This window comes from Chelonoidis abingdonii, chromosome 10, assembly GCF_003597395.2.
Source record: "Chelonoidis abingdonii isolate Lonesome George chromosome 10, CheloAbing_2.0, whole genome shotgun sequence".
NCBI classification, from domain to species: Eukaryota; Metazoa; Chordata; order Testudines; family Testudinidae; genus Chelonoidis; species Chelonoidis abingdonii.
In genome coordinates, this window is record NC_133778.1 from 12,903,115 (window position 1) to 12,928,609 (window position 25,495).

Genomic DNA, 25,495 nt, shown 5'->3' on the forward strand with positions numbered 1-25,495 from the left:
TTGGTATATGTATTCTGTGAATTGCTAATAAACAGATGTTTAGAGCAGTGATTCTCAACTGGGGTACATGCACCCCTGGGGTTACCCAGAGGTCTTCCAGGGGGTACATCAACTCATCTAGGTATTTGCCTAGTTTTACAACAGGCTACATAAAAAGCTCTGACGAAATCAGTACAAACAAAAATTTCATTCTGACAATGATTTGTTTATACTGCTCCACATACTATACACTGAAATGTAAGTACAATATATTTTATAATTATATGGTGAAAATAAACAGTTTGTCAGTAACAGTGTGCTGTGACACTTCTGTGTTTTTATGTCTGATTTTGTAAGCAAGTAGGTTTTAAGTGAGGTGAAACTTGAGAGTGCACAAGAAAATCAGACTCCTGAAAGGGGTACAGTAGTCTGGAAAGGTTGAGAGCCACTGGTTTAGAGCACAGCTGTGTAAGACTTTTTCACTGGAAAAAGATCCAGCGGACCCAGAAAACACTAAGCCTCAAGGGAAAGGGATAAGAGCTGGTATTCAATTTGACCAGGTTTTGCCCTGAGTCGTGGACAGGTAAGGTTGGGTGCCTTATACCTCAAGCCTACAGAAGCAAAAGGTTGGGGGTGCCTAAATTAACCAGGTCGTGCCTTAAGGGCTCATAGGGTAAAGGTGGGGTGCCCTAAATTATGTGGGTAACAGCCTGAAAAAGCCATCTGGGAATGGTGGAGTCCATATACTGATATTATGTTCAGCACTTGCTCATTTTCGTGCACAGTATAGAAAAGTTGATACTAAAGTCTGTGAAATACTGGACGTACGATACATTGAACCTGTTCTTGTTCCTATTGAAGTCAATGGAAAAATATCACTGAGCAGGATTGGACTCTGTCCGAATGGGCATCAATGTCCTTCATACACCCATGCACTTACTGTACTGTTAATTTGTTTGCAAAGAGTCTGGATTTAGGGACTGTTAAATGTTGGCTGCTTTGTTCCCTATTGGATAGTTTAATACCAAGGAACAGTCGCCAGAAAACAGGCTCTGTTCCCTAGGATGGATGCAAGAGGAATCGGACAGATTTTAATTAGAGATGTAGTGAACTGCTCAAAACAATTTAGAGTGGTATGTTAGCATTTGCTGTTTTGCTCTGCTGGATACATTTCTGAGCTAGAGCGAGTTGGTAACTATAATCCACTCCAAATAGACATTCTGTTCCATTTAGGTTCTTGTACTTCTCTCATCACAGGGGTATAGGAAGCTAGGAATTGTCATGCTGGATCAGACCAGGGTCCATCTAGCCCACTTTCCTGACAGTGGTTGGTAACTGTAGCTGCGTGCAGGTTTACATGTCTGCATAGGTGCTGCTTATTTCTACACTTGTACATCTAGACCATGTTACTAGAATAACCCAGTGTGACATAAGCATGTGATCAATAGTCATCTAACCACAGTGGGAGAAAGGAAATGTGTCAGGAAAGGAGCTTCAGAATGACTGCTAGGTGAAAGTATGCAGTGTAGGTAGCTGCGTTGGTCCCAGGATATTAGAGAGCCAGGTGGATGAGATAATATCTTTTACTGGACTGACTTCTGTTGGCTGGCTGACAAGCTTTGCTGAAGATGAGCTCTGTATTACTCAAAAGCTTCGCTCTCTCACCAGCAGAAGCTGGTCCAATAAAAGGTATTACTTCACCCCACCTCATGTCTCTGCTAGGTGGAAGATGAGTCATTGGACCAATCACATTCATTACTGCCTTCCCAAAAAGTAGAAAACCAGATAAAAGTAAATTGGGGGTAAGTCTGTGTGCAAAAAGCTGTATAGAAAAAAGCCAGCATTAGCTAGCTCACTAAGACAGTTACTTTATCTGCCTGAATGTTCAACCTACTTCAACCTTTTCCTCAGGTTTAGTTAGGAAGCAACAGCCTACTTCCTCCCATTCTCCAATTCCCAGCACAGGCTGAGTCCACTTCTTCCTCCCAACTCATAACACCCCACGGGCCTGATAAGCATAAGTTCTGCACCCCCACACCTACCCTTTAAGTCAATGATTGCTGCAAGTGTTTGGCATTGCTTGAGCTCAGGCCTCTTCCCCCAAGCAGTCACCTGTGTGCTGAAGATTACAGGGCCAGGCCAGAGTCACCAGTACATTGAAGTCTGCTGGCATGCACAATGCACTGGGTGATTCACAGCCCTGAACCACTAAAGATTTTAGGTTATGGGGGCAAAAGGCCCAGCAAGGAGGTTGCCTAAAAAGCTACCTGCTGGAGTCTTATAAATGTGCAGAGAAAGGAATCCAGGGTTTATGGGAGAGCTGTGGTTTGAGGGGAGTCACTGCAGAAGTTGAGGAAAGGGGCAGCAGCTGGAGAACTAGTAGAAGTTTTTTGCCAGTGGGAAGGGCTGTCCGAAGTCAGAAGAGCAGGCTCAAAAGCTTAAATAAATTACAGAAGGTTACCTGTTCCAAGCAAGTTTCTAACTCATTTTAAAATGCTCCCCTCAGTAATAAACCTCAGGGGCAAAGAGACTCCAGATTACTTGAATTGGCAGCAGCTCCTCCATCCCGAATAGTTCCTGCCTTTCTTCTTTATTAAAAACTCCTTCGGATTATTTTTGGAGCAATCCCATCTGTCGAACTGAGTCATAGGAGCGCCAGACATTTATTTTCTCTTGAATTATACCACCTGAAAGGGAAATCAGCAAACTGCAGCCTCGCAGACCTGCCACCCTACTGGGCCAGTCAGTGCATTTGCAGTCGCCTGAGTAAGTAGCTCAGTGTAGACACAGCTGACTCCCACCCCAGAGGAGAAAGTTCTGCTTCATTTTCGAGCGGGTGTGTGTGAGATCAGGGGCCGCCACCACTTCACTTTTCCTTTCAGTTTGCAATAGGAGCCGCTGCTCAGCCCCTCCAGGACACGCGGCTGCGCTAAAAACGCTTTAAAGCGAACACACTCCTCGCAAAGGGTTGGATTTGGAAAAGGTCCTCCCCATCCCCGCCACAAGCTGCATTATTTCCACAGGGGCTGGCGCAGCTCTACAGGGCTAAACTCAGGCCAGAAATGGCTGAAGCGAGATTTATCGCAGGCGCCGCTGAATGAGAAGCGCGTTCAATTTGGGTTCGCAACCCGGCCCCCCTTTATGGGGGGCAACCCCTCAAATACAAATGAGGGTTCAGCCCGCTTTAAAAGGAAGCTTGCGTTTGCACCACAACCCCTTCCCCAGCACAAACAGGTGCAACAGCTGATTGCACGGCGGGGAAAGCAAAGTCCCCCACGATTACACAGAGTTGGAAGAAGGAAACAACCCACAGAAAACCCCAGCGGCTGCAACGCGCAGCTGATCAAACACCGTGCCATTAAAAGGCGCGTCTCTCGCCGGCACAGCGTTGTGTTTACGGACGGCGGCTGCCTTTGCATTGCTCCATGGTAACCTGCGGGCAGGGATCGCGTCTGCCTGCTGCCCTCCGCCCGTGACAGGTTTTCCCAAGCCGGGCAGCGCCTTTCGGAGCGCAGCAATCAAGGCGAGCCGCTGTCAGCGGGGAGGAGAGGCGGGGCTTGTCCACAGAAGGGGCGGGGCTTGTGCACAGGAGGAGGCGGGGCTTGCTGTGTGTTGCTCCAACCTCCTTGCTCCTCTGTGTATTTTTTTTTTTGGGGGGTGTCTTGTTAATCTCCGCGTAGCAGCCGGGGAAAGGGAGTAAACGGAATTGACGCTCTGAGATCGGAGTACTGCAGCCCCTGGACACGTGGGAGGAGAAGGAGGAGGGGAACATCCAAATAACGCCCCCCCCCAAGTGAAGCCAGGAGAAGGGAGAGAAGAGAGAGAGGAAGGGAAAAAGGAGAGAAACTAGGACTAAGAGGCAGGGAGCCAGCGACTTCTGGGGAACAACTTGTTGCAAACAGATTTGCCAAGTAGGGAATCAGCGTCTCACTCCACGCCGGGACTGGAGGGAGCAAACGCGCCGTGTCTCGCTCCTCGTCCCCACAGCCGGGCTCCGGGGTCCACGCTCGCAGCCGAGGGGAGATGCCATTTGGACCATGTAACATCGCTGCCAGGAGTTGAGGCCGCCCTTTCAACGAACCATGAAGCTGGCAGAGCGACTCGTGTGCTGGGTCAGCTGCCTGGTGATCTCCGGGACCCTCCAGCCCGGCGCGGCTCAGGCAGGTGGGTTTGCAAAGCAGAGGCAGCTGGGAAACCTGCCGCTTGGGGTTTTGGAAGGTGCATTTCGTGCAGGGAGACGGCTTGTGTTTGTATTGCAAGTTGGGAGAGGAGCCGGAGCCGGAGCCGATCCGGTTTTATTTCCCCGGGGTTTTGCCTTATTTCCCCTTTTGGGTTTAGTTCTGTGCCGCAGTATTTCCCTGTGGTTTGGGCAGCGAGTGTTCGGCTCCGGCCATGCCTGTTTGCCTAAAGGTGGCACATATCTGTATCAATCAGTGGCTACTTTTGTGTGTGTTCTGCAGGGGAGACACAGAGCGCTTCGCCCTCCGCCACCTGGGGAGCGAGGACAGGGGCTGAGGGTTGCGCTCGGGTTTGATGCCGGTGTCTCTCTTTGCGCCAGCAGGGGGTCGGGGAGCTCCCCTTCCCCACCTGCGCGCGGGGCCGCCTTAGCCAGGCACAGCTGGGCGCTCTGCGGGGCTAGCGGCTCCCCGGCGCAGGAGCTCGGTTGCAGCGCTTGGGCGGAGGAGGATCTGCCCTGCTAGCAGGCAGCCCCTGAAAACTGCAGCGTTACTAGCCAGATACCCCCCCACCCCCCAGTTCTGCATGAATAGCTTGCGCCCTCGCTGCCTGCTTTAGAGCCGAGCGGCGACACGGGCTGGCCACAAACTTCACCCCCCCGCCCAACATGCTGCTGCTGCTGCTGGCTCTGGGCTCCCGAAGTGCCCTTCAGCGGCGGCTCCTGGCTGCGGTCCCGTCCTAAACTACCCTCGGCTCCGGGTCCCGTGAGCGGAGGGGGAGCCGCTCCGCTCTCCCCGTGCAGGACAGTTGCGAGGCCCTCGCAGGAGAGGGGAGCTGCAGCCCCGCACTCCGAAGTTGCAGCCGCTGGATGATTGCAAAGCGGAGCGGACTCGGGGGGGCTCTGCAAAGGCGAGATGGGAAAACGCTGCGGGGGGCGGGGGGCGTTTGCACAGTCTCACCCCAGCCCAGGACTAGTGTAACATAGGGACTCGGGTGTCAAGTTCAAGCCTTTCTTGCCTGTAGTATGTCCCTCCCCCCAATCACAAACAAGTGAAAACGCACGGATTTAAACACATCGGGGGGGGGGGTCCAGTTGTACTCGATGGATCTCTGTCAATACCCTCGCATGCAGGCGCTCTCTGCATCTCCCACGCTTGTCTGCTCCTCCCGACTTTCTCTGTGCACCGTGCTGTCAGCACGCATCAGTTAGCTCAGGGGTTGTACCCGCTGGAGGCAACCTTCTTTGGGGGGTTTCCTGCTGCTGCCCTTCCACGGGGGCTGCTTATGCGTGCTGACCCCTTCCAGAGCAGCCGAGGCTGGCATGTAGGCTGAGCGGATAGGAATTTCGGGTTTTCCCTCTGCTTCAGCTGTTGGTGCCCAGCAGTTCGGTATTCACCGAGCTGTTGGGGTTACGCTCGCTGTAAAAGCTCTTGTCAGATTTTCTCTATAAGGAATTGAAATCCCAGTTAGTTCTGCCGCTCTCCGCTCGATGTAGGACATCTCTGTATTTTGTATTGTCAGAAGCACAAGTGAAGCCACTGGCGTGCTTAGGGTTTGATGAGTGCGTGCTCCACAATCCTGGGTGATCCGAAAAGCCAGGCTCGAGTTTTTAAAACGCAAAGCGAGCCCGACAGGCGACGAGGAGAAAGGAAAGCTATTTGGTGTGTTTCTTTTCGTTGAAAGACGCGTGATTCTGCGAATTGCGACTATTCTGCGTGGAAGAGGGAGGGAGAGCCCTTTAATTTTGAACCAACCTCATAAAAGCAAGTTGTTTGTTCTCTGTGTGCGGGAGGGATTCTTCCCGAGTACCTACATATTGAGCTTCCCTCAGTCAGTAGCAGTTTGGAGGAGTTTGTTTTGGTCCAAATGGGAAATTAAGTGCGGATAAGTAAACTAAGCTGCCAGAGGGCGACAAGATGTTGAGTGAATTGCTTTTAGATGAAACAAATTAAGGAAACTAGGGGAGACAATCTGCTTCTCGCATTATTAGACACGCTTGGAGTTCAGGGGAAAGTGGCATATTTTTGAAATGCTAATTTCTTAAGGAGCAGAAGGAATGCACCTTATTTACTGGTGTATGTGAATAGAATAGAAATGTTGCCCCCTCCCAGTACAAATCATTAGGGCTGGTAGTTCTATCTCTCTTCAAAGAAACCTGAAGAAAGAGTTGTAATTGTTTCCTTTAAAATTACTGGTTGACCCATAGATGCAGCCCTTCAAGATATTTGAAAGATGTCCTATGACATCCCCAGGGACAGTCCATTAGAGTATCATTTTGTTACATCCTGCAGCAGAACAATTCCTGTGAAGTAACTTACACTGTTGTGCATGCGTGATTTACCCAAAAAGGTGTTAGTATATATTTCATTTATTTTGCAGAAGGGAAACACAAACTCAGGTAGGTTGCCTCCTGGACAAATGCAAGCAATAATTCCGGGTCCACAAACAATGTGTTACACTGTTTAACTTAGGTCTATTCCTGAGACACATAAGTAAGGTTTCCCCTTATATTTTTAAGGTGTTTCCAAATATTGCCAAGTAAACCTACATAGTTGGATTCCTATTTACATGTACAACAAACTGGCTAATGATATTGAAAATTTAAAACAAAAACCTAAATGTACATTTCCCTTCACTGTAACTACATGTTTATGGAAAATGCATTGTGTAAAATTTCCTTCAACTCCTTTCAGGATGCTCGAAGTTTTCATGTGTTCAGGAAGTTAGGAGTCAAACGCTTGCTCAGTTTTTAAAGTTGTTTGGAATCCCTGGATGGAATAATGCTGCTTAGATCTCCTGACAAATATTGCATTTGTATGCTGACCTAATGATAGCAATGTAATGTGATTTTTTGTTGGATATATTTTCTAGGGGTCAGTTGCTTTAAGTTAAACATTAAAAAGAGGGTGTAAAATGGTTCACATTTCCTTTTTGTTTTAAATAATGGGGAGATGAAGAAGTTTGACCAGTGACTGGTGCATTCACATATTCTTGACTTGGTCTGTGTTCCTATTTTTACGTAACTGAGATCAGAGCTATGTTGGAAAAGAACTGAAATGTTTTCTGTTGCTTTCATAATGATGTACCTTTTATATCCACATTTTGGTTTTAGTTAAATGCTGCTTTTTCTGCACGTGGTCATTTCTTTAACAGTTTGGCTATCCTATTAGATTTTTTTTTTATTTTGTTTCTCTCTTAGATTTTCCCTTGCCATTTTTTTTGATTGGTTAATATCAGTAAATGAATTATTTTATTTCTTATTTCACAAGCCCTTATTCTTAGTAGAGAGCAGATTTATTATTTCTTCTGATTTCCTTCTTTTCCTCATTCTTTTCTTCTTCCTGCATAGTATCCTCCCCTTCCTTTATATTTATACTTTTTTTTTGTTTCTATTTCATGCTACTTTTCTTTTGCTTCCTTGCTCTTTCTTCCCTAGCAACCTTCCACTTTGGCGCTGCTGGAGCTCCTTGAGTCACTTTCTATTCCTCCTTTCTGATAAATCAGATATGGCTGGCTGGCCGGCCGACCAGTCACAAAGCCATTCCCTTGCCTATATTTATTCCTGAGAGAAAATAAAAATGCATTGATCCAGGGTCACTTGCAGATCCTCAAAGTGCTGACTCCCAAGGCCAAATCTCGACTTCCAGCAAGCGTCACATCTCTCTTGGATAAAATGCTTTACTCCCCACGCCACACAAGAAGAAAAATGTTTTTAATTAGGAGCAGAAGGAAGGAACGGTTTTAATTCTAAGCACTTATTGAGCCATGATTGACACATTCTGCTTGGCACCCTCTGAATTAGCATGTCAGGTTGTACAGGTGTGCTTTGGTTTGTAAGTAGTGAGGGCCTGATGGGGAGGGGAAAAGGAAGGGGGGCAGCTCCGACTGATTTCAATGGGCTTTGGATCAGGCCCTAAATATTTTCTTTATTTTGAGCAGGTCATTGAGATGCCTACACCTTCACTGCTATGGGTGAGGGAAGTAGCAAGAGCTGTTAATTTCATTATCTTGCTTCCCTTGGCTGGGAAGTTTTTTTTTTTTTAAAAAACAAGCTAGCGTGTACACCCCTTGTTTGTTTGTATACTATTGGCAGTGCATAGTCTTTGTAGTTTAAATTGGGTCCCATGATCAAAATACCTTGTGCTATTACTTGGAAACAGGTCAGTCCTTGCTCAGTTAGCAAATTGCCAATACACAGACTCCTTTTTCTGATCTACAGTACTGCAGAAGTGTTAAATAATTGCAGCAAAATTAACTGTTGTGCTATGTGAAATGTCCAGTTGCTCTGTGAAATGAATTGTACTTAAAATATTTTTCCACTGTCGTCTTCCCGATGAGCCTATTCAGTCTGATGTGCCGTGTCGTCATTAGGCTCAAGTCAAAGCTCTTCTCTGGGTCATGTCAGATGGGCCCTCTTTTGAAAACTGCATCGTGCCTCATCTCCAGCCGCTGTCTTTGATGCTTGGCCTCTTTGTTGCAATGCAATGGATATTTGGGAGTTGAGCCCCACATGCCTTTGAAAAGATTTATAAAATAAATATTAACTAGAAATTTCAGCATCCGGTTGGGGACGATGGAGGCAGGCCCTGAGAAAGTGAAATCCACTCAGTGGGCAATATAGTCTCTTGCTGCAGCTCACTTGTTCAGCGTCAGAGGAATAGTTTCCCATTATGTTCTCCAGCTTCAGGCTAACCCAAAGTTTTGCAGGCCTTACTCAGGTAAAACTCCACTGATGTGTCAGCTGGAGTTCTGACCCCAGGATTGGGCATCTAGGGCCGGACCAAGACTAGTGTGGGGATTAGAATGCAGGCAGACTATGCTGCTTCCCTTTGTGGGCTGGTGGGGGCAGTTTTGTCTCGGGCACAGGGTAAGACAGTCAACTTGTATTCCCATTACAATCGCTCTGGTAGGCAGTTGCAGGGATGCAGAATTTCTGATGTAACAAGACCCTGGGTCAGGCCCCTTTCCTCATGCAGCCTGCCCCCAAATTTATCCTGTGTTGTGAATGGCTGCGGCAGATCTGGCACGGAGGTGGCTCTGGGCCTGGGGCAGATATTCTTGTGGCAGGTGAGAGCTGCAGAGCAACAGTGAAACAGGTATTTATACTCTGCATCCCTGAAATCGACAGAGTTGTTTATACAGAGGGCCAGATTCTACTCTTAATTATACCTGCAGAACCCAACAGACAGAACCGGGGCTGTCTGGTTTTAAAAGAGGGCAGAATGTGATCATGTGCACTGTATGCAGTGCTGAGAGCTGCATTTGTAATAAAGCACATAAGGCTACGACATAATATTGAGGATCTGGCTTAAATGCGTGCAAGTAAGCAAAATCCAATTCGGCATTAACAATTCAGACAGCTATTCCTGACTCTCTTCCTTGTCTGTATTAAAGAATGATATAAGTCACAAGTTAAGGTTGTAAGGGCAAATTCAAGTCTACTGTAAGTGTAAACAGCTCCACTGAAATCAATAACACTGCACTGGCTTACACCAGGGTTGAATTTGTCCTCGAGCCATTTAAGAATCCTGAGTTATTCTTAAAAGTGGCTTTAATTTTCTTGTTACTGTGGAAATTAACCAGATCCTTCACTTAATCTACATGCTTTTTCTGTGGTTTGATGCTCATTGGTTTATAGGGGACGGTAGAAATTGTAAAATATTCAGCTGCTCCATTAAAAATAATAGGAAATCAAACAACAGAAAATCTGTTTACGATGTACATGTGAATTAATGTGCAACACACACATGTGAGACAGCCATTCTTATACAAAAAGCTTTATTAGAAGATGGTTACCATTAGAAAGCATGTAAATATCTACAGCTAACTTCCAGCTGCAAATACTGATACCTCTGTATTCTACACATCAGAAAACTGCTTTTTCAGACAGCCAGTTCCATTGGTTTCTTGCTGTTCTGGGCATCTGCAGGTGGCAGCAACCCCCAGGCCCTCCTTTTAAATTGAGATGCCCCTAATTTCCTTCTTGGACAGGGTTATTGGCCTAGTGGATGGGGGCAAGCTGTAGACAGAATCTATCTTGATTTTTAGTCAGGCGTTTTGACGCAGTTCCACATGGCAGTCTCATAAGCAAACTAGGGAAATGTGATTTAGATGAAAATGCTCTAAGGTGGGTGCACAACTGGCTGAAAGATCTTACTCAAAGAGTAGTTCACTGTCAGACTGAGGACGTATCTAGTAGGTTCCCACCAGGGTCAGTTCTAAGTCCAGTACTAGTCAATATTTTCATTAATGACTTGGCTAATAGAGTGGAGAGCATGCTTAAAAAATTTGTGGATGACACCAAGCTGGAAGGGGTTGCAAGCACCTTGGAGGACAGGATTAGAATTCAAAGTGACCTTGACAATTTGGAAAGTTGGTCTGAAATCCACAAGATGAAATTCAATAGGGACAAGTACAAAGAACTACACAGCTACAAAATGGGGAATAACTGGCAGAAAATGACCTGGAGATCATAGTTAAGTTTGGAAGGATTAGATTTTTATTGGTAAATACAGATTTCATCAGAGAGAGTCAATAGTAGAAATTCGCAGAGTGGCAAAGTGAGACAAATGCTGCTTGAGAACTTATAAGAGTTTGATTTAAGGATACTTACTTTGTATATTTTGATATAAACTGTCAACATCACATGTTTTAATGGTTATAAAGCTTTAACTTTTTGAATCTCAACGTCTATAGTCATTACATAATTACGACCTGTCTGCCCCATTCCCATGCTTTTGTGCAACTGTGAACATTTAAATCGATGTTTTTAAGCATTTTTTAAAAAACATTGACATTATCCATAGAAGTTATAAAAGTATTGAAATCAAATTCTGCCAAGACTAATTATAGTGGAAAAAATTGAATACGAGTCAACAATATAATGCAATTGCAAAACAGGCGAATACCATTGTGGGGTGTATTAACATTGTCATGTATAAGATATAGGAGGTAATAGTGTTGCTCCGTTTGGCACTGGTGAGGCTTCAGCTGCAGTACTGTGTCCAGTCCTGGACACCACAGTTTAAGAAAGATGGAGACAAATTGGAGAGAGTGCAGAAGACAGCAATAAAAAATGATAAAAGATTTAGAAAACCTGATGTACAAAGAAAGGTTAAAAAACCAACAACCTGGGCATGTTGAATTTTGAGACACTAAGACTGAGAGGAATCTGATAACAATCTTCAAATATATATATACTATTATAAAGAGGATGGTGATCAATTGTTCTCTGTCAACTGAAGGAAGGACAAGAAATAATGGACTTAATCTGCAGCAAGGGAGATTTAGGTTAGATAGAAAAAAATTTCTAACTATAAGGATTGTTAAACTTTGCAGTAAGCTTCCAAGGGAGGTTGTGGAATCCCTATCACTGGAGGTTTTTTAAGACCAGGATGGACAAACACCTGTCAGGGATGGTTTAGGTTTACTTGGTCATGCCTTTGTTCATGGGGCTACACTAGATGACCTCGCGGTCCCTTCTAGCCCTATGTTTCGAGGATTCTAATGCATGCAAGGGCTATGGAGATGTAATTACAGACCTCCTCTGAGGTCAGTATGAGATGATGCACATTTCTCTCCTGGCTCAGCACGCTTTTCTCCATGGTCAGTCTGCTCCCCATGCTTGAATCTTGCCCCATGAATAGCTCTGTGATGCCCAAGAAAAAGGGGATGCTGCTGCGAAAGTGGCTGACTAAAGCTCCTTTTCACGCAGGAGGGATAATTAGACCAAGAAATGGAGAGTCCCTTTTCTTTGATAAAGTGGGTTGTTGGCTTAGAGCTGTGACTGTCACTGGAGGTGCAAGAGATCCCGAGTTCAAACTCTGCACTGACCCAGAAGTAAAAGTTATATAAACGGCTCTGGTGAAATCCTGATCCCTTTTGGCAAAATCTCATTGACTTCAGTAGGGCCCAGGTATGTTAATACAGCCAAATGCAAGGTCATACATGTAGGAACAAGGATAGTAGGCCACACTTCGGGGGAGGATGGAAAATATACTGGAAAATACTGCCTCTGAGAAGGGCGTAGGAGTCACTGTGAGTAATCAACTAAACGTGAGCTCCCAAAGCAATGCTGTGGCTAAGAAGGCTACCATGCTCCTTGGATATATGAGCAGGAGACCAGTGAGGAGGTGATGCTTCCTCTCTCTTTAGCAGTGGTGAGCCCATTACTGGAATATGGTGTCCAGTTCTGGTGTCAAGACTTCTAAAAGGATATTGAAGAAACTGGAAAAGCTTCAGAGAAGAGCTTCAAGGACAGTTGTGGTCTAGAAACCTGCCTGACAGTGAGAGATGTAAGAGACTCCATTTACTTAGCTATCCAAGAGATACTTGATCTGGACTGTAAGTACCTAGAATAGGAGAGGACTCTTTAACCTAGCAAACAGTCATAACGAGATCTGATAGCTAGGAGCTGAAGATAGACAAATCAAACTGGATATAAGGTGCACAGTGTGGGTAATGAACCATTGGAACAACTTCCCAAAGGAGAATGTGGTTGCTCTGTCACTTGAAATCTTTAAATCAAGATGAAGTGTTTTTCTAAAACATATGCTTCAGTCTAATCTGAAGTTATGGCCTGTGTTACACAGGAGGTTAGATTAGATGATCATAATAGTCTATTAAAATCTATGGGATATAATTAAGCGTTTTGTTTTTATGGAAATTCAAAATAATTCTCATAATGCATGACTGTTGACATGGTCATATATTATGATTTCTTTGGAGCTTTTAGTGTGTATTGTGTAAATATGGGTTTAAGATTGTGTAAACATATATTTATGTTTTAAGTATACAGAATAATTTATTGGCATGGCCTCTGCTAGTTGGCACTGCATAACACAACTTATCGGGTCTGACATTCTCTACCTGAAAGGTGAGTATATGGTCCTAATGACATGTAAAGCAGTGGTTCTCAAACTAGGGCCGCCGCTTGTTCAGGGAAAGCCCCTGGCAGGCCAAGGCAGTTTATCGTGGCTCCCACTGGCTGCGGTTCACTGCTCCAGGCCAATGGGGGTTGCGGGAAGCGATGCGGGCCAAGGGACGTGCTGGCCGCCCTTTCCACAGCCCCCATTAGCCCAGAGTGGCGAACTGCGGCCAGTGGGAGCTGTAGTCGGCCAAACCTGCGGACGTAGCAGGTAAACGAACTGGCCTGGCCTGCCAGGGGGCTTACCCTGAACAAGCGGCAGCCCTAGTTTGAGAACCATTGATGTAAGGTATTGTATGTAAACTGGCGACATGCTGGTGATTCATATTATTCCGTGGCATATACACGGGTGATAGATGAAGAAACATAAATAAGTGCTGGAAATATATTCTTAAAATGTGTTTTTCAGGCAAAGCTTAAAACCAGAAACATTTAATCCTATGTTGTTTGCTGATACACTTATTTTTAGTTTTTCTACACACCATCTCAGTGCTGTCTGTCACAGAAGTGAGCCCTTAGCTAAATTAACAGATTGGTGCTGTGTACTGTCTCTTTAAAGAAGCAGCGAACTTACTAGAGTTCTGTGAGTGCTACGGGTAGAAGGATTGGATGCTACAGGGCAGACAGTTTTGGGAAAACTTGAAACTTGGAGGGTATTGGTGCTACCTTGTGAGGAGTAGCCAGACTGGTGAAAGCCAAGGTGAAGCTACTATGCTGTAAACAGGCTGCTGGGGTCAAACCAAAGCTGCATGACCCAGAGACACCCAAGGTAGCAGGGTGAGTGGGGACTTAACGCTTTGCTGGTCTGGGTTGAGCCCCAAAGCGTTTGTGTGATAGAGCACAACTCTAAGATCAGTTACATTACATTGGCCTGTAAGTCTATGAAGGCTGTTGCTGGGGTCTGTACATTTGAATTTTTGTATGTTAATATTGTAGGATAGGAGAACACTTATGTAAGTGATCTTAACTGATTTATTTATTTTCTTTTTTTAATGGTAGTGCTATAGTTAACTTAGAGTTAAGGGTGCTGATGTAACTATTACTTTTGGTTCGGGGATGTACATATATAAATGTAGCACATACTTGGCGGTGGAGTCCATGTGATCCGTTGTAGAGTCATGTCATAAATGGAATGTTTAATGCATCTTTGACAGCCTCATTTCTACAGCGTCCACTGCCTCATGTCTGCCAGGACTACTCCTAATGTTCCAAGCCTCTCAACGGCTTCAGACAGCTGCCAATTTTTTTTTTTCAGCCTGCTGGAGAAATGTTCCTCCTTTCCCTGAATTCCCTGAATTAAGGTGGAAAATGGGCAATATTCAGTCCTGCATCAGGAGTAGGATTAGACTCTAATATCCTGGGATCCATTAGGACTAGAAATGGGACCTTCCTACCAGTAGAAAATCAGGAAGGTTCCCCACTTTCCAGTGATATACAGCTTTTGCTTCTGTCTTTAGTACCCCGTGATGTCAGACCTTTTCTTACCGGAAATGGGAGAATTGCAGTGGACACAGCTGGAAGATTTGCATGTTATCAGATCTTTAAAAATGTGACATTACTATGCAAAGAAAAGGTCTTTTAGGTAAATTTCAGGAGTTTCTAAAATGTATTAATTATAATTTTCCTCTGAGTCCTGTGTGGTTAGACTTGCGGTAACTAAGGTTATAATAATGATATTGAGGCCTGAAATCGTACTGGTAAGTTGTTTTTAAAAACTCCTAGCCATTTGTAATGGTGTGTGGGTTTTTTTTGGTTTGTTTGGTAACATGTGCTATATGCCTGCAGAGTACATGGTCTCTTACACATTTTTGCTGGCTGTTGCTTGTAATGCAGCCATGCTAAAGTCACATGGATAGAACTTTCATACCACACCTCACCAGCACGTAGTCTGTATATACAACCTACGGACACTCAGGCTCTCCCTTTCTACTAAAGCCATGTCTGGCGCAACGGGCACAAAATGAAGATGTGTGATGTAGATCTTTCCAGGGCACTGTTCTACAGACAGCTGTACATATGTGTAGTTTCATTTTGCAACGGCACCATGGCATGTGTGGTCCAGTGTGTAGAGGTTTTTCTTGCTGTCAAAAGCCTGTTTCTCTCATGGCAGGATCAGATCCTAAGGTTGAAAACACACTCTGTCTCTGGTCTCTAAAGTGTATTTTATAACATGCCTTTTGTGATTATGACAAATGGCCATCCCTGCTAGACTAGACAGTATTTGGTCCTGCCATGAGGACAGGGGACTGAACTCGATGACCTCTCGAGGTCCCTTCCAGTCCTAGAGTCTAAGTCTATGACCTGTTGGGTAAACTCTTTTCCCATCACTAGTCCTGTGGCTCAGAAAAAGCCATTGAAACTTTTGCTGTCTGTCCTATTGTACGGTGACGTTATGTACCATACTCTGAAGGATTTGCACCACAATCTCTGACATAGCCACGTAAGGCTGCATATGAACACGAATCACCTCATTGCTATTGCTGGGTTCAGAGACCCCACAACACTGTTCCACTTTTCTGCAAAGAGAGCTTTGCAGCATGATAGAAGCGTAGGTGTTGTCTAAAGCAGACACACACATATATGAAAATAGTTAATAGATAAAGTGTCAGTAGATGGCGCTTTGGAATGTTCAGTCTTGTTCCTGGGTTTTGTAGGACCAGTAAATGTCTTGTGTGAAACTGTTTACATTCAGCTGTCAGCGTTTTTACTTCTTTACTTCTTCTTTGTTGTGACTGACCAGAGGCACAGTGTCACCTCAGCAATGGTTGTGAGCAACATTCCACTGCAGCTCTTAAAAGCCCTAGCCTGTGGTTACATACGTAACCAGGATCCACTGCATCCACTCTTCTTTCCCATATTGTCCGGAGTAGCAGTCCTGAGCCCTGCTTGCAGATGGGGGTGAAGAGAAGTGTCCCTTTGCCCTGTTGTCATCGTGTGTTTCTTGCAATCAAATCCCTTGTTATCAGTTTTTGCTCATGAGGTTACACTTTCTCCAGCACTCTAGAGGCTGAATGTTTTTAGGATGCTTCTGCTGTTAGGTGCTGCACATCCCAAATTACTTTTAAAATTTCATGTCAGTTTTCTGGAATGCACCAAGTAATTGGACCAAACAGTAGACTAACTGCCTGATAGACGTGTATTAAGAAATAAAGATGTCTAATTTTTTTTTTCAAGTAACCAAGGCAAACAAAGGCGGATGTTTATAAAAGGCATGGAAAAAAAGTCTTGTTGTCAAAAGATCCTTTATACCTAGTTTTGTTTGATATTAAATTAGTAGTTTTTTTAATAAATGAATTGGAAAAATGTAGAACTTTGGGAAATATTGACACAAGTTTAACTCCAGCTTCACAGATGGTGACAGACACTGCTTCCATTGAGCAGTCAATAGAAAGACACTGGGCACAGTTTTTAAAAGTGCCCAAGGGTACGTCTCATCCGCAATAAAAGGCCTGTGGAACAGCTGTAACTGGGCCTGGGTCAGCTGACTCGGCTCAAGTGACAGGGCTGTAAAATTGCCATCTAGATGTTTGGACTAGGGCTGGAGCCCGGACCATGAATGAGGAGGGTCTCTGAGCCCGGGCTGCAAACTGAGCCTGAACGTCTACACTGCTGTTTGCGCCCCACAATGAAAGAGAAGCATGTGCCTGAGTACTTTGCTAAATTGGGACCTCTGTGAGGTACCGAGTGTTCTCCACCCCCACTGAAAGCAATGGGAGCGAAGCGTGCTCACAGCCTCATCAGAAGCATCGCTTACCTATGGGACTGAGTCTTTTGGAGCCCAACGTGAAGAATAATGGGAATACTTTACTTGTGTTCATTTAAATAATACTGAAATATTGAACATTTTAAACCTAAAAGTTTAGGTAGTTCAATAACGTAACAGTAGCTTGACAAAATGATCAACATTTGTTTGTAAGTCTTATTCTTTTCCACTAGATCCTTGAATATCCTGGTATACAGACTGGTGTGTGTATCAAATGAATTTTGGCAACCACTCAACTACTTTGTTCAACATTTTTGACCCATGAAAGCTAAGTTAGAATGTGCATATTTTTATTCTTTATCTTTGACGGTAAAGAAATAAATAAAAGGTACACATCTAAATTAAAATGGTTGTTGCCTGAAGATCTGGTAATGTTTAGAGTTCAGTGTTGTATAATTTTATATAAAAGTTTTTACTAAAAAAAGAAAAAAACCTCATGTATTTCGAGAGATTTCTCTAGTGTGTAAAAATATCAGTAGAGTAGCTAACTTTTTTTTCCCAGTTGTTGTTAAGTTCAAATTTAGCAACCATTGTCCTTGTTGATATATCAAGTGCTCTAAAAATGTACTCCCCATGAACTGGGAGAGTGAAGTGGTTGATAGATATAATTCTTTAGTGGCTATTAACATAGTGCGGGACATGAATACTGATTGTGCAAAAAGCTGTATGTAAAGAAGACAAAAAGACACATGTAACTGTTTTTTGTTTTTGAAAGATACTTCTATTATTTTTTCTATTGTACTGTACTGATTGTTGCCTGAATTAGCAGGCCATGAGGAGAGGAACCTGATACACAAGCAGAATGACATGCAGCTAATTTTGTTTAGCAAATTGAGATCTGATCCCTGCTATTTCACGCCCTCTGCAAGCTGACTCAGTTACTAGTTCCAGTGTATGGATGAAATCTATATGGGTGATCTCTATTATGGTGGCATAACTTTGGAATCACTCCATTGAAGTCAGTGGAGTTAACAGAAACAGTTGAGTTAATATTTTTATATAAATAGCAAGTAGTGTAATCAGTTTGTTTCTCTCCTCTTGTCTTCTCTTGGAGAGAGAGCTTGTCTTTTGAGAATACTCTTCATAGAAGTGAGTTAGGTTACTTGAAGTTTATATTGGGGTTACTTATGGTAGAATTTAGCTTCTGGTTCTTGCAGTTTGAAGCTTTCTTTTAAAACATATACCTTTTAGATAATACAGAGTTCACAGAGAAAGTCATACTAGCATTTCACACTGGGAAGATCATATCTGTGAAATATGACTTTGTTAAACCCAAGAAAAGCTCATAACTTTTATAGCATTTTAATTGTTTTAGTGCTGCATAACATACCAAAGACATGGACTAAGTTGTACATCTAGTGCTGCCTCATGTACCATAATGAAATTCTGTATTAATAATGCAGTGCACACCTTCCAGAGTCTAGTGACATCACTAACATGTCTTGTAGTACTTTGCACTTACATGACTTGATCCTATCGATTTTCAGTGGGAGCAGGATCAGACCTGGAGTGCTTTCTGTCCTAAGATCTCAGTGTGCTGTTTCAGCCTTGATGTAGTAGAACCCAGTGGTTCTCCACCCATGGCCCAATTAAGGTGACCAGATAGCAAGGGATGGGGTGCTGAGTAATAGGCCCCCTATGTAAGAGAGAGCCTTCCATATCAGGATATCTGGTCACCCTAGGCCCAATCAGCACATAGCTGCGGCCTATGTGACTTCCTCAGGGCCATACGTGTAGTGTATATATATTGTGAGGATGTGGCACAGATAACACAGAGAGAGATGTATATGCGGCCCAGAATGGTAAGTAGGTTAAGAACCATTGGAATAACTGCTTAATAATCATTTTATTTTATTTAGTATTTGTATTCTGTTGGTGCCTAAAGAGAACAATCAAGGATTAGGGCTGCATTTTAGTAACATGTTAGTAACAAAAAGATGGTTCCCTGTGCCAAAGAGTTTTATAATCTACATAAGCAATAGCTGTATTCCTATTTTACCAAAGACGCTCAAACTCTCAAAGCGGTGTTCATGGCCTGAGAGCAAAGTATTCAGTATGGTGCCCTTAGGGTTGCAATACATGTTGATGGATCTGGTAGTTTTCTTTGTCTTTATTTTAACCATTCTTTTAACTCCATTTTTTTCCCCCTCTCTGTGTTTTGGTTTCCAACAATATGATTAGTTATGGATTTGTAAGTCAGAAATAGCTTAGTAATTGCTATATTACTTTGCCTGCAACAGCAATGAATGTCTTACATTTAATGCATCATCCACACAGAAAATTGATGTTTGGCCAAAACTTGAGGGCTCTGACAGCTAATGTTAGAGCTTTTGGTTGACGTGTAAAAATGACTGAGAATCATGAATGAGATTCTCATGAAAATTGATGCTCTTTAAAGGATTATTGCACAAAAGAAAAATATTCTAGCTTGTAATTGATTGAAAATAGACTTGCGGTGATCCAGAAAGTTTATATGTTTATGGGGTTCCCCCCCCCCACACTCTTTTCGGAAGTCACCAATACTAAATTATGCAGCAATGTTAAGTAATTAGATCACATAAGCAAATGACTGCATTGTACTTGATTCTTCAAAGCCAATAGTAATTTTCTCTGACGTCACGGTGCAGCTGATTAGATCATATCCACACACCTAGTTCCTGATTGGCTTATTAATAATACCTTTTTAATGGACTTCTAATTTCATTTCCCTTTAGAATGTCATTTTAAAACAACAACAACACAGTTACACAAAAGAAAGTCATGACCACAATAGGGAAATTTGCCAGTGTGTCTAATGAGGATATTTAAAATGTTTGTAAAAATACATGTGCCTGTATTGACAACATCAGTATTTTAAGGGCCAGATCCTCAGCTCAGTAAATTGGTGTGTCTCTTTAGACTTCACCGGGGCTACCCAGATTTACATCAGCCATGTACCTGGCCCATTATTCGTATTGGAATAGTATAAACCTCAACATACTCAATTGATATTTACTTTTTGGTTCAATATATCTTGATGTTTTGCCTCCAAAAAAAAAGTCAATGTCTATTTATTAGATGTGTTTGTGTTTGAACCAAAAATGAAAGACCTAGTTTACAAAATTAAGCCCACACAATTATGCAATCAGGTAATTGTGCATATAATTGCATGCACAAATGGCCAGTTAGATGTGTAACTGTCCATTTGCATGCAAAATTACCCAGTTTTGCAAATCCGGTCTTAAATATTCATTGTGTAAAGCACAGCTTCATATTTTTGATTGTATTCCTCTCCTCCTTCACAAATCCTTATTCATGTCATCTGCATTGAAAGGTTACTGTTATATCTCTGTAAATGAAGAATGGCATATCTACCGTGAGAGAGATCGTGAGGTCAGAGAGGTACCTTTAAACTTCCAATTAACACACAATAAACAATATTGAGTATTTGAAGGGAAATACTTCCAAGATATAAGGCATGCCATAGCAAATTCAACATTGCCCAGAATGAATATTATTAACTTCAGATGATCTGGATGCATAAGCATGAGATAATTCCAACACACATGCAGCTGGATAGAAGTATTAGAAAATTATTGGTAAATTATGTAGCCAAAGTTCACTCTCTGTATAATAAACATTTTACTTTATTTTTTTTTATTTGTATTCCAGAATTGTAACTGTAATTAGTGTATTTGTATTAAAACCGAAACCGGGCCCCCATTGTGCTAGGTTCTGTACAAATGTGATAGACTGTTCCTGCTCCAAAGAACTTACAATTCAGAGAGATCAGAGCGAGCGGGTGGGAAGACAAATGAGGAATGGAGAGGTGAAGTGACTGACCCAAGTTTGCACAGCAGGTCAGTGACAGAACCAGGAACAACACTCAGAGCCCTGCCTCCCAGTCTAATTACTTATCCCCTAACTTAAGCTGCCTCTGTTATGCTGCCTATATTTTATTTCCAGAAACATGGCTTAATTTTTTTTAAAGGTGAGAGCAATTAACCACTGGAACAGTTTACCAAGGGTCCTGGTGGATTCTCCATCACTGACACTTTTAAAATCATGATTGGATGTTTTTCTAAAATAAATGCTCGAGGAATTATTTTGGAGAAGCTATATGGCCTGTGTTATCCAGGAGGTCAGACTAGATGATCACAGTGGTCTCTTCTGGCCTGGGTATCTATGAATTTCAGGTTCAGATTTTTTTCCTAAAGATAATATCTCAGGAGGAACATAACTGCCTGTCTGATTCCTCCTCCGTTCATCCAAAGCACACTAGTTTGTTTTTTGTTTTTTTTTTAATCAGCTATGACATACATATAGATGGATCCCATGTTTTAGGAGCCAGGGGGATTCATGTGGCTCCTAAGAAAAATTGAGGAAACTAACATGTCAATTATAACCCCAGATATAAGTTATAAGGGTCTGTAAGCAAAAATGGTCCTGTTTCTAGGAGGCAAGAACTCATTCATGTGTATAAAGTTAGAAATGTGCTTAAGTATCTTTATTAATTGGAGACTACGGTAAATTTACTGTCCAATGTGTTAACCTGCTGCTTACATAGCAACAGAGATCCACATTCCCATCCTACATGCCATTAGAGCAGATTGCCTTCCAATGCAAGCCTATACTAAATTTTCCAACTCCAGGGCTCTGTGTTGTGGCTGTTTTCTTCATCTCAGAGGGAGGTTTGGACAGGACGCCCTCTTGAGACCATAATTAGAGCTTGGCAGAGAAAGGGAACTCCATAAAACAGAGATTTCAGTATTTCACAGTTCAGTTTAGTTCTGATTTGGAATGAAGACCAAACATATTTCAAATTTTTTGATGAAAGGGAATAGAGCCCTCAAACTGGGGCAGTCTGCTTGGGAGCTGCCCCAGAGCCATAGACTCAGGAAGTCCTGGGGTCCCTGACTGTGAGGAACCCAGCAAGTTGTCAGGAAACCAGGCAGGGTTCCATCGGCACTTCGGCAGACTCAAACTGTCACTGCAAAATGTTTCAATTTCAGCAAATTCTGACCAATCAAATGTTTGGTTGGAATTTTTCCAGCCGGCACTTATCAGAGTCACAACTCTCTCTTTGTCTCTGGCAAGGCCATTGTTGACTCTTGTGCACGTTCATCATTTCGTAAGTAATCCCAGTCTCTGCTGGACAATGAAGACACCTCTCCCACATACTGGTTCTGACCATTACAACTAGACCACCATGCTGATTTCAAAAGCTGCTATTTCCCTTCTATGCAGGGGATGGAGAGGGCGAGAGTGGGGAGAAAAGATGACGGGTTCTTTTTTTTTTTTTTTTTAATTTACCAGTGACTTAGAGCATAAGGCTTTTTGGCTTTCAGTGAGACTGAGGCTCTATCTCAGAGAGAAGAGCTTTACCAGTAGGAATACCAGTATAGGATAATTGTACCAGGGATAGGAATAACTGTATACTATACCAGCCAAGCATTCGTATGCTAGAAGGGGTTGACCAGTATAACTATCCTCCTCCTACAGACAGCTTATACCAGCAAAAGTTATTTCCCTGAACAAAATAAGCTACATCAGCAAAAGGACATTTTTTTTTTCTGGCATAACTGCATCTATGCTAGGGCTTATACTGGCATAGCTATGGTGATTTAAAAAAAAATCACACCTTTAACCAATGTAGGTCTCCTGGTGTACATTATTAAATGTAGGCCAAGCCCTAGTGTGGACACAGCTGTACTGGCAAAGCGGCGTTTTGTACTGGGATTGTAACCCCCTGTCTCCCCCGCAAGCAAGACAAGCTGTACCAGTAAATACACCTACAGTAGGAACTTCTTCCAGCAATGTCAGTCAGATATCACACCTCTTCTCACCCCTGATCAACAAAGCTATAGTGGCATAAACGCAAGGTGTACCGTTTCAACTCTACTGGGATAATTAAAATGGTACAATGTTCCTAGTGTGGATGCAGTTATACCCGTCTAAGCCCCTTTTATACCAGTATAGCTTATTCCCATATGAGAAGAGCAATAAGCTATACTGGTATAAGGTACCTTTATTAGAGCATCTGCAGTAGGGATTGTACCAGTATATTAGTAGACAGTTATACCCATCACTGACATAGTTGTACCAGTACAGAAATTGTACTGTAGTTACAATGTAAACCAGGCATTAGGTTTCTAAGTGCCTAAGTCACTTTTGAAAAGGGGACTTAGGAACTTAAGTTACTGAGGCATTTTTGAAAATGTTACCCCATGTCTCCAGTTTAGTATCTAAATATGTCATCATGTTGAAAGGACTTTCCAGTGAGAGAAGTTGCAATCATCTAGCATCTCAGCAAAATAATAATCACACACCATTGTCTTTTTAATTTTACATATGAGCTGGTTGAAAGTAATGACCTTGACAATTATGACACTGCTTATGGAATCTACCTTATGCTTGACTATAATGAATTTTTTCCAGATTTGAACAAGGCGACCAGAACCACAATCATTGTGTGTGATTGGCATTGAGAAATTTCTTTTTCTTTTTTTTGATGCACCATTTCATTGGTTTATGCCAATGTTTTATTGAATACATTTTGACTCATCATCCATCATGAGATTCCAGAGAAGAAAAATGTGACAAGGGTAGGGAGATGCTTAGAGAAAGCAACAGTTTAAATATGTTTCAAATTTTATGGTCATTGTGGACCTGATCCTGGAAAACATCTCCATACAAATTCCCAGTCACTTTGATGGGAATTATGCGTGCAAAAAAGATGACATGAAAGATCCCACGGGGATTTGCTGTCCTAAGTATCCCTTGTAATGTATATATTATATACATTGCTCATTGCAGCAATATAGACTTATAGACTAATCACTTTAATGTTCCCTATTATGGTCTTGTATTGTACAGTTTCAAAAGCACTATGTTAAAATGCATTAGGGCACCTTTAGTGAGCACCGGCAGGGTCTACACTGACCAGTTAATGCACAGCTTGTTAATGTGCTTGAGAAATCACACCTCTGTAGTCCACATTACTGCGCCGTGTACACAAGTCCTTAGACACAAGTAACCATTTCCTGGGTTTCTAGGTATAATGCCAATTTTGTCTTTTGTTTTGGGAGTGCTTTATCAGTGTTTGTCGGTTAAAACAGAAAATCAGAAGCCCTGCCCGTATTGCCTAGAGCAGTGGTTCTCAAACTGTGGGTCAGGACCCCAAAGTGGGTTGCAACCCTGTTTTAAAGGGTCACCAGGGCTGGCTTAGACTTGCTGGGGCCTGGGGCCGAAGCCCACACCCCGTCACCCAGGGACAAAGCTGAAGCCCGAGGGCTTGAGCTCTGGGCATTGGCTCAGATTATAGGCCCCTTGTCTGGGACTGAAGCCCTTGGGCTTCGGCTTTGCCCCCCTCCCACCCCCGCGTGGGGGGCGGCAGGGCTTGGGTGGGCTCAGGATTCAGTGCCTTCTCCTGGGGTCGTGTAGTAATTTTTGTTGTCAGATGGGGGTTGCGATGCAATGAAGTTTGAGAACCCCTGGCCTAGAGATTTGCCCAGTCTCCAGTGGCTGGAGAAGCCCCACTCTCACTAAGAGATGCCTGGTGGCAGCAGGTGATACTGCACCCTACACTAGCCACTATTGTGGCTATAAAGTAGCTGATAGTCGGGACATAATTAAGAAGTCTCCTAGTGACCAGCTTCCATTACTTATGGCTGTGACATCCTGGGGTTAAGAAGGCAGTCCTGAGATTCTGGTAAACTCCCCTTCCCCACCTCCCTACAAAAAGCCTGAGTCTCAGGCCAAGAGGCTCCATTTAGGGATCTATGGTAGACAACCACATAGACCCCTCCCTATGTCTCTACAGCATTTTGGGATTCCTGGGGACAAGAGGCACTTTGTACACATTTTTATTATTATTACTGTATCAACAGGCAAAGCCTGTAGCTATCCCTGCTGGATAGCAACTGATTTTCATGTTACAGACATTGCTGGGGGAAAATATAGAAGGACAAGGTTAATATATGTTGTTCAGCGATAGCGGTGATATACAAGAGGATACCATATGATTCTCTGCAGAGTACAATATTGATCTCATGAGTGAGGATTAGTTAAATGACTAACAAGCCCTGTAAGGGTTAGCGGGCTGTCAGGCTCGACCTCATGAGTGGATTAGAGGCACATCCCATAAGGAATTAATGCATGATCCTTTTTGTATTAATATTTGAGTGGTTGGTTCTCGCTTTTTCATAAATCACAATCGCAACTCGCTTAGGACACAGCCTTCAGTGTATATCCCATTATCTTGTAATCTGTCCATGAAATAAAATATAACGGACGGGATTTTTTTAATTAAGCGTTAAAATTAGTAGCATAAAATTAGACCACGGTTATTCTTGGTTTTCGGTGGATGAGCCTAAGTTAAAACCATGTGCGGAATGCTATTTTATACATAGCCCTCTGTGTCCTGTGAAGAATGCAGATTACAGGACACAGCATAGGAAAATTGATTTATCATCAATTTATTGCTTGGTCCTCTCAGCTAACTCCTCTCGGAAGAGAGATCTGTAAAATCTTTTCATCTAAAACTATGAATTAAACTGGGATGGGCTGCATAGGAATAAAACTAGGACCATCACTAAATCATAGAGACTCTTGCAGCCAGATCCTCAGCTGGTGTAAATGGTATGGTCAATGGAACTACATTAGTTTCCACC

The 25,495-nt window shown here is 43.1% G+C and overlaps 1 protein-coding gene across 1 annotated transcript in view; it reads left to right on the top strand.

The window, feature by feature from the left end:
* The first annotated feature begins 3,668 nt into the window (after window positions 1–3,668).
* The window catches only part of ERBB4 (erb-b2 receptor tyrosine kinase 4), a 1,039,775-nt gene continuing 1,017,948 nt past the window's right edge, over window positions 3,669–25,495 (top strand). The window contains exon 1 of the mRNA XM_075069950.1: window positions 3,669–4,143. Within this exon, the coding sequence (XP_074926051.1) occupies window positions 4,062–4,143 (82 nt within the window). The 5' untranslated portion in view covers window positions 3,669–4,061. The remainder of the gene's footprint in view (window positions 4,144–25,495) is intronic.